Source organism: Diadema antillarum, unplaced genomic scaffold (assembly GCF_040938485.1).
Source record: "Diadema antillarum isolate AM-2024a unplaced genomic scaffold, OU_Dant_1.0 seq00001299_RagTag, whole genome shotgun sequence".
In the NCBI taxonomy this organism is placed as follows: domain Eukaryota; kingdom Metazoa; phylum Echinodermata; class Echinoidea; order Diadematoida; family Diadematidae; genus Diadema; species Diadema antillarum.
Window position 1 is genome coordinate 890677 of NW_027272077.1, and position 10523 is coordinate 901199.

The window sequence follows — 10523 nt, forward strand, 5'->3', positions numbered from 1 at the left end:
GTAAGGATTAGACCACAGTACATGAAAACTCAACGGGGAAATTTTGAAATATCGAAATGTCGACCACTTCGCAAAAATTCAGTTCAATGTTGTCTTGTTCAATCATGGGGACATTACATGTTGAGCTCATTGTTAACAATAATGATGTTTACGTATATCTTGATGTCATTCTCTGCCGATTTCTCATTCAATTAGGCGATAAAACTTGATGCTTTCCATGAAAATATTTTTGCCTTTAAATGTAGTGATTGAAAGAAACTACCATCGTCCAGCAATGTAACAAAATTATTAGTGTACGTCTACGTCTACGTCTACAGTGTTTGATCAGTTTTGTGAGGGGCTGGAGATAGGTGGTGCGATGTGTGAAGGAGAGACGCACTGCAATTTTTATATTTTTTATTCGTCTGCAGGAATTCAAGATTGGATTAGCATCATTTTGATTCCTCTTACCTTTTCAAGACCTCAAGCTTTATTCCCGACTGACATTAACAGCGTATAACGGCATTGCTGAAATTCTTATGCCTGTGCTTCTTATTCGGAAAATCAGTTTCTCATGTTGTGTAATGTTCAGAAATCTTCAGATGAAAGTATGTATCCATTAGATCTGCAACGATATCATGTTTTAGAAACATTTTTTAAAACTGATTTTTGTTGTTCTTCTCTCCTCCTTGTTCTCCTCATCCTCATCCTCCTCCTCCACCTCTTCCTTCACCTCCTCCTCCCCTCCCCCTCTTCCTCCTTCTCCTCCACCTCCACCACCTCCTTCACCTCCACCACCTCCTCCTCCTCCTCCCCCTCCCTCTCCTCCTCCCTCTCCCCTCCTTCTCCTCCTCCTCCACTTCCACCACCACCTCCTCCCCCTCCTCCACCACCTCCTCCTCCTCCTCCTCCACCACCTCCTCCTCCTCCTCCTCCACCACCTCCTCCCCATCCTCCTCCTCCTCCTCCTCCTCCACCACCACCACCTCCTCCTCCTCCTTCTCCACCACCTCCTCCTCCTCCTCCTCTCTACACGCTTCTCTCGTCGACAGGCCTGATCTCTCCCGGCATGTCTGTTCCCGTGCAAGTGCCGGGCTCCTCCCCCGCTGACACTCATCCTTCTCACCAGTACTGGCCGCGCATCCAGTAGTCCCCAGAAAAACCGACACTTATAGCGTAGGGACCTCCAGTCGGTCCGTGACGGCAATCAGTGGGTTCCTGCAATAGGAAAGTACAGGGTACCTACCAATCATTTAGGATCATTTTTTTTTCTTTCTTATTGTACATAGCGTATCCACAGTACTGAGCTGCAACTTGTATCTAGGCCTCGAGGACCGCGGATCTGTTCCGAGCCGCGGGTATGCCAGAGTTTTAGAGTTCCTGGCCGCGACGACGACTAAACGCAGCTGTCTCTGTCAGCAACACCGAAAGCCTCGGGAGCGACATGGGGAAGCTGAGCAACATGGTCCGTCTAAAGGTGGCTCCTCAGTCTTTTGTTCGTGACATTCAAACTGTTGCGTGGGACATTGGTGTTTCTATAGCGTTCTCGTCCTCAGCCGCTCTTCATTCTTTTCGAGGATAAGGTGTAGATTTGATGCGACTCGCCGCATTTAATTAATCATCGCTGTAGCGACGTAAAAGAGATGCATAGACCAGCCAGCGTTCGGCATGTTGTCGGTCGCAGCATCTACATGTAACATTAAAATGGTACCTCCATGCTCTTTACCTCTATGGACTATTACTTCACTGTGGTATAGGATGGTTAGAAAATGCTTGACAAAGACTGAATTATCGAAATCACAGGTTATTTCCACTCGTGCAAATTGTCTGGTACCTAAATACTACTGTATCCGTGTAATGCCACCAAAAGAACGAAATCATTCTTCAAATCGAGAAATTATAGGTAATGATAAACCGGAGCTACGTGATTCAGCAACCAGTTGCATGAGTATTGTCTGTTAAATCCACACACTATTGTAATCAAGTCTCATTTAAAAAGATTAGAGAAAGTTTTATCGGCCCTCACCCTATCATTACTTTTTAAATTATTTTCACGTTGCTATTTTTTTTTCGACTGACATGAGATGTTTGATCATGCACTATAAACTGAGCCCGCCTATCATGCCTACTTTGTATATAGCAGTTACTACCGTCTGTACTGTTCCACCATGTTTCCTTTTTGTCACAACAAGGTTACATTGTTATATTTTTGTTATCTTATTTGACCATAATGTAAGACGCCAAGAAATGTTATGTCATTCATTGTGAATCAGATTGTTGCCCTCTTTTGTGGCATCTTTCACATAATCCTATTTGCTTTCCCTGAAAACCAGCAAATGTGATTGTCGGCATGTTTGTTTTATACCTCAAACGGTCTTAAGATTGGCTGTAAGACAGTCCAAGGAAGTTCTCCTGATAACTATCTTTGTGATGTGAGTGAGTGTGTGAGTGTGTGTATGTGTGTGTGTGTGGGGGGGGGGGGGGGAGGGGTGATGCGTATTAAAGAGAATGAGGCTGATACTATCATGACATCTATTTCATTGGAAATAAATATGAGTAATGGTTACGTTCGTGACATTGAAGATGAGAGTATCAAATTTTCAGGTAGTTCTGCGACATGCACAATTACTGTGCGCGTCTCCATTCACTTTGCCATTGCTCACATTATAGGGTTCAGCATGATTTCTCAATGCTTCGCAAAGTGAACAGCCGTCGGAATATTGGTAATAGAGCGTTGTAGACGATAAACCACAATGATTTTATGTTGACTGTCGCCTAGAGCGTATTCAACTGCTCAGGACGTTGTGCAACCGTGAGTCCCCATGGCGTGTTCGAAACTATCAAATCAAAATAAAAAAGAGCTAAAGCGATACGGGATATTCACACACCCAAGCATGTCCCAAGATACACACACGCACACACATCTCGTGAATGACTATCGAGCATAGTTGCATATTTTAGTGTGTGGTAGCATGCCGTCTTTCCCAATTTTGACAGCATCAGTCATTGCATTTACGACATGAAATTATTACGTTTATCTTTTGTTCGCTCTATATGCCAGATACCGGCCGAAATCATTAAGTTTATCTTTTGTTTGCTCTATGCCAGATACCGGGTTTTGCTACGTTGTGAGTGTGTATGTGCGTATGTATGTATGTTTAGACTTACATGTAATATCAACAGACGGTGTCCAGAGAAAGCAAAGAGAATGAGCCAGTGACATTCTACGCAAAGTCGAAATACCAGTCTTGCCTTGTCTGAACGCACAAATTTTCAATGAGCTAGTTATTGCTGAAATAGTATAAATCTCTCTGACCTCTTTCATCACTCTGTCAGTAAATGTGTATTTATATCTGTTTATTTTCCCAGTAGGTTCCCATTATACCATTTCCAACATCTGATGAAATGTTAGAACTATCAAATCTATTCAATGTTCCTATCTGCATTTCTTTTTCAAGCAAGAAACACTATAAAATTGTCCACGTGTATAGTGCTTAAAACAAAGACGAACTAATTCATATCCTCGCATTAGTACATCATACCCTGGCTTACTTTGGCGACCAAAACTAGAACTATATGACCTGAAATTCCTGCTCAGAATAAGATTGGAAGCAAAGAGGTGGAGACATGGAAAGTATTGAACTATGTCATTTTGAACGATGAATTCCAAGAGCAACATTGTTAATACGTTCCATCATGCGGAGCGCCAATTTGCTTTTTTTTTTTTCACCTATATCAAGAATAATTATGACTTACGATTTAGATAGCTGGTGTATATGCCATTGGACTTTGTTTGCTGCGAATGGTGAACTTCATTCAAGGGTGATAAAAAAACAGACAAACAAGCAAACCAACAAACACTGTTACATGTCAGATTTACAAGCACAGAAAACTAATAGAAGCAAACCAATGCCACTTTAAATGTAACTGGTCACACGGATAAGAGGATCTAGCCAGGGGAGACGGATGAATTGAGAATCTATTCAGAGTCTTCTTCGTAGTCATCGGTACACCTTTTGGTATAGAAGTGTCGGGAACTCGAAAGGTATTTGTAACGATGGAAATCGCGCATGCGCGTCGTGGCCATCAGTATAAATTTTTACTCTTTTCCTTCTCTAGGTTATTTTCCGTATATTGCAGCAATAAACAAGGCGATCTATTTTCACTTTTTACTGGTAGTGAAAAAGAATGAAATGAATATCTGAATCAAACAAACGTGGGTGAAGTCTTGCATTGGGGGAAAGGGGGAGGGCGAAATAATGTTTGGGCTATGAAATAACAGCTATTTGCGAACTTGCCGCACAATATGAAAAATAGAGTATTTTGAAAGAAACGTGAACAGTTCTTGTGTTTTCAACCTATTTCAATAATTAGAGGGTGAGAGTTTAGACGGATACTGACGATTTTCTTTTTGTACTGAATGTTGTATTGCTTGTGTGTACGATGTATTAGTGTACCGTGCTATCGTAGTGTACTATGTAATGTATGATGCTTCATAAGAGACGAGTGTGTATAGAAAAAAAAAATGATATTTGATATTCAATCACATACTACTAATAATGACGATTTGAAGTTGTCAATGTCTTACATGGAGGGAGTGAAATGTCTTTGTTGTGATATCAATTCTTCCTCTCTTCTTGAAATTCGAGAAACCAATGATGAAGTGGATTTGCTCACAAACACGAGTATGTTTCATCATTCTTGCCTATTTCTACTAATATTCATTGGAACTTTTTTTAAACCTCTATAAGCATAATTCTTTTTTTTTTACATACGTGGTGTAATTATAGATTTTCCCTTGTTTGCTGTTCTGTACTATGCTCATAGGTTAAATTGCGCCTTTATGGCTATACTGTTGGTGTGGGAAAAGCTAATGAAAAAAACAACAACAACAACAAATAAATTGGACTGATACAATAGATATCAATCCGTTAAAGTATCACACAATCATAACAACGTGTGAGGTGGTCTTTAACTATTTGAGCATCCTTATAGCACTCAGGCACACGCATGACTTGTTTAATTTTATGGCAATACGGCACATTGGGCTCACTACGTAACAAACATTGTGTTACGTCATAAAATCAGCCACTTTTATCCGTCCTTCTCAAGGCAAGTTTTCATTGACTTGGACTCTTGCGATGCACATCAATAGTATTGCAGAGGATGTATACAACGCCATTTTCACCGAAAGAACCGTATTTCTCCACTTTGCCAACAAAATAAAAACAAAAAGTTAAGAAAGGAAGCACAAGACAGAGATTTCTCAAACAATGCTATTAGATGCTGTTAAGATGATTATGTTCCATGCTTGGGTGCCGCATTTTATACAAGAACATATTATAGCATGAGAAGTCTAACTCAAGTAATCGACGTAACAATACACCATTTTTCAGTGTGAAGCTAAAATTTAAAAATGATAATAAGTTCTGTTCATTCAGAAGAAGTAGTACTTCAGGTTGTCGCTATAACTTCGTTTTAGCAAAGTAATGGGAAATCCCGTTAACCGATGATTGCACACTCAGTGACTTATCCATCACTAGTCGGCATTGCACTCCATTTGTTAACCCAATTTGACTATCGCTTTTTGAAAATATAACGGAATGATCTTTTGCTTTTGTGTTAAAAAAAGACAGAATGTTCTGCTTAAAACTGTATAGTTCTTGCATACATTCCTAACCATTTTAACCTTACTTTTAGTGACTTTTTTTTTTTTGTTATTTGGTTGTAACCTCTCAAAGAAAGAAGATTTAAGAAAATATGAAATTCATCATGCCATATCTTGAACAATTGTGATGAATGAAATCCGTACAGTTGTTGTACTGTCCTCGTTTGTATTTCATGTTCTATTTAAATGCATGAGTGCTGCATAATATCTGAGAACCCAAATTGCCGTATTATCACGTGAAATTTCATAGTCCTAGCAGGAAAACAGATGTGTAATGTTAATATATCTGTGTGGCTATATATAGTCATTGAAATTTCACACCTTGCCTTCACTCTAACTTTTCTCCTAGAACGTGATGTCAGTAAGGCTATAGTTTCACACTGTCTTGTCTCAACAACTGCCACGGTATGTCTACAGCTATGATTGATCAAAAGTGAATTATCTCAATGTTCGTAGATTTTGTGTCGCATGGTCCCTCAGATGCGACTTCTTAATCCCTTCAATCTCTCAGCGTCGGTGGCGTCCTCTCGTCGCGAACTGAGCAAAACGCGAGCACCATGTTACAAGCCTATTCATGTAGTTTATCAATGGCTGGAGTGACGACTGACTATAATGACATTGACGTATTTATGAAACTAACTATGAATACAAGTACATGTATGTGTGTACATAGGGGACTTTGCTTCGACTCGGGGAGTTTTTATTGAACACTGTCTGAATGTTCCATTTGTATGATATAACCAATCCCACCTTTTCATAGTAGTTAGACATCAGAGTAGATAAACTCGTAGAGGTCAGAGGTTAATCATGAGTCTAGATTCATGGTTGAACAGAAAGATGCATTACAACCGAATTTATTTCGATCTTTTGTTGTTGTTTCTGTCATGTTGTGCATTGTCTATATTATTTCCGATAATTCAATATAACTTACAGAACTTTCAAAGTAAACGATAACAGTTTGTCCGTGTCGTTATTTTACGTGCTGTACAGACAAGTAACTGTTGTTGCTGAATTCAACTTTCACATCTCTAGAAAAGATATTAACATTGCAGTAGTACTTTACCTTCACTTTTAAGAGTCCACCAACAAGACACAAGATTCAAAATAAACAGACTAGTATATTATTGTTCCGTCAGACTCGGATCTCAGTATGATGAAAAAGCGTTAAGTAGTTGAATTCTGGATATGGTAACGCATTAATCTTCCAGTATGCAAAAACATGAATTTTTTATTCTGCATCAAAGTTGATAATGTATTATAATCGGTCCGATTTCAATCTTTGTCTTGAAGTCAACTTGGACAGTGTTTCGAAATGCCCCATGATGCTGGCGATTACGATTATGACAGTGATGATAAAAATATACGACAATGACAATGACAATGATGATGATGGTGATCCATGTTGGGATGATGCTATTGTTGCCGCTGCTGGTGATGATGATGACGGGATGGTAATGATATTGATGATGATGATTATGATGGCGATGATGTTGATAATGATTATGATGATGATGATAATGATGATGATGATGATGATGATAATGATGATGATGTTGATACTGATGATGATGATGATGATGGCGATGATGATGATAATGATGATGATGATGATGATAATGATGATGATGATGATGATGATAATGATGATGATGTTGATAATGATGATGATGATAATGATGATGATGTTGATAATGATGATGATGATGATGATGATGTAGTGGTGGTGGTGCTGCTGCTGCGATGATGATGATAATGATGATATGATGATTACATTAGTTATGATGCTACTGCTGATGGTAGTGTTAATAATGAAGATGATAATATGATGGTGGTGACAGTGGTTGAAACGAGATGATGATAATGGTGGTGGTGGTGGTGGTGATGATGTTGAGGTTGATGGTAGTGGAAATGGCGATGATGATGATGATGATGATGATGATGATAATGATGATGATGTAGTGGTGGTGGTGCTGCTGCTGCGATGATGATGATAATGATGATATGATGATTATATTAGTTATGATGCTACTGCTGATGGTAGTGTTAATAATGAAGATGATAATATGATGGTGGTGACGGTTGAAACGAGATGATGATAATGGTGGTGGTGGTGGTGTTGATGATGTTGAGGTTGTTGGTAGTGGAAATGGCGATGATGATGATGATGATGATAATGATGATGTAGTGGTGGTGCTGCTGCTGCTGCGATGATGATGATAATGATATGATGATTATATTAGTTATGATGCTACTGCTGATGGTAGTTGTTAATAATGAAGATGATAATATGATGGTGACAGTGATTGAAACGAGATGATGATAATGGTGGTGGTGGTGATGATGATGTTGAGGTTGATGGTAGTGGAAATTGCGATGATGATGATGATGATGATGATTATGGTGCTGATGATGATAATTACGATGATCGATGGCGTCGAAGTTGATAGGATATAATTTTCCCCCAGATTTCTTGAAGTGGTAATAATAATCCCTGCCCATAAAATAAAGACAATGCAGGGGTAATGAGTAACGATGGCTTGATTCATAACAGATTTATATAGAATACAAACTGAGACCATCAATATCCAGGCTATTAAAAGGGTAACATTAGACCAACGCAGCATTCAAATTGATATCATGATTGGTATAATGTCGGTCTGACATTGAACCAACGTCGGTCCAATGACAAGCTTTCACTGTTGGGCCAATGTCGACCTGATGGCCAAAGTGACGTCAGAGCGACGCCATATTTCCAACCCTGTGCCAATTAACATACACATTTTCAAGTTAGATTAACACTAGGCAAATGCAGTATTCAAAGTGGAATATGGTTGATATGATGATGATTTGATATTGTGCCAAGGTTATTCCAATGTCAGACTTTCACTGTTGGGCAGTGGTGGGCCGACGACCAGAATGACGTTGAGCCAAAGTCATATTCTGACTTCGTGCCAACATACACCCATGATGTTTTACCAACATTAGATCAACGCAGCATTCAAGGTGGTAACATGGTTGGTATATGTCGGTCTGACATTGAACCAACGTTGTTTCAACGTCAGGCTTTTTCTGTTGCGCCAATGTTGACCTGATGGCCACAATTACGTCGAAACGACCTCAGATTTCGAACGTTGTGCCAACATACACATTTTCAAATTTGATTAACATTCCAGTATTCAGAATGGAAATATGATTGATGTTATGTTGATTTCACATTGTGCCAACGCCCGACTTTCACTGTTTGACCAATGTTGGCCTGTCGACCAAAATGACGTTGAGCCAATGTCATATTCTGACGATGTACCAATATACACGCATGACATTAATTATTTTTACCTACATTGGGCCAACGCAGCATTCAAAGTGGTAACATAGTTGGTATAATGTCGGTCTGACATTGAACAAAAGTCAGTCCAACGTCAGGCTTTCACTGTTGGGCCAATATTGGCTAGGTGGCCAAAATGACGTCAGCGCGACGTCAAATTTCTTAATGTTGTGCCAACATACACACTTGTAAGCTGGATAAACATTGGACAAATGCTACCCTTTTAGTGGATATAATATGGTTGGTTTGACATTGTACCAACGTCACTCCAACGTCAGACTTTCACTGTTGGACCAGTGGTGGTCTGACGGCTAAAATGACGTTGAGCCAACGTCATAATATGATGTGCCAACATACACGCATGACGTTTGACCAAAAGGATTTCACTGTTGGGCAAATGTTGGCCCGATGCCTTATACCCCTTTCCCGCTGAAGGAAATCTTCCCCGAGGGCACCCGGGGAACCCCGCAGTGTTGGTTGAAACCTAGGTGAAACACCGATTAAATTTTGGGCAATTCTTACCCTAGAAGTGTCCTGGGTAAACACCGATAGTTCAACGGGAGTCCCCCGGTGGTTCACCAAGGAACGCCCAGCGTGAAACGTCGTCTCGGTGAAACACCGTGCGAAATATGCAAATTATGTTTTTCGCTAGCTAGCGCCCAGATTAATCCACACGTAGTTGGTGTATACCCATGTAAACATACACACGACTACAGTAGTATGTCGTTCGTGTGACGTTCACAGCCGCGACGGCATTGTGGTATTGCATCGTGTTGTATTGTTTAATTGTACAAATAAACTGAGCTGATTAGAGTGTACTCAAGTTGCCGTGTCTTCTTTTTCTTCTTCCTCTTCCAGTGTTATCGTACGGTACGTTGTGCTTGTCAAGTGCTGGGTGTACAGTGATAGCAAATTCCATTCTTTCTTTCTCTTTTTGTACCCAGTAATGAACGGCTAATGTCGCGAATTACAACACTTTGAGCAATAAAAAGAAGGCCCTCCGAATATGCCAATTACCATCAATAGAGGTAGAGAATTACGAGTACGAACCAACCACTACGCACTGCATACAGTACGTTCAAATTAGCGCGCGAAATATCGCGCCATTATTACACACTTCCGCTGGGATCGGCCGCGGAGCGAGCAGAAAACACGTCTAGGGGAAAGTTGCATAACAAATTTCACCGAGAGCATTGTCGTAGGTGTGAAAAGACGGCACTGAAAATTTCACCCGATGTTGCCCGGTGAGTTCAACGGGGAATCCAACGGCGTTTCACCGAGAGTGGCAGCGGGAAAGGGGTATTTAGATTAGTTACAAAAGTAAGACAAAGAGCCAATGTTGTTCCAACGTAAGCATACTGACTGCGATCATGCCGACCATCGCCAATGTTGGCCCAACGTAGGATAGCCAAACAATATCTATATGGCATCAATGACAAAAGTAAGACGGGTGGTCCAACGTTGTGCCGACGTTATCTCACCGGCTGTGCGAAAACAAAAATTGCCAACGTCGGTCCAACGTAGGTTTGCCAAACAATAACCACCTTCCCT

The 10523-nt window shown here is 40.3% G+C and overlaps 1 protein-coding gene across 1 annotated transcript in view; it reads left to right on the top strand.

The window, feature by feature from the left end:
• LOC139708078 (paired box protein Pax-6-like) overlaps nt 1-1129 on the top strand; it is a 91831-nt gene extending 90702 nt beyond the window's left edge. The window contains exon 7 of the mRNA XM_071620060.1: nt 1032-1129. Coding sequence (XP_071476161.1) covers nt 1032-1129 — 98 coding nt within the window. The remainder of the gene's footprint in view (nt 1-1031) is intronic.
• The last annotated feature ends 9394 nt before the right edge of the window (nt 1130-10523 follow it).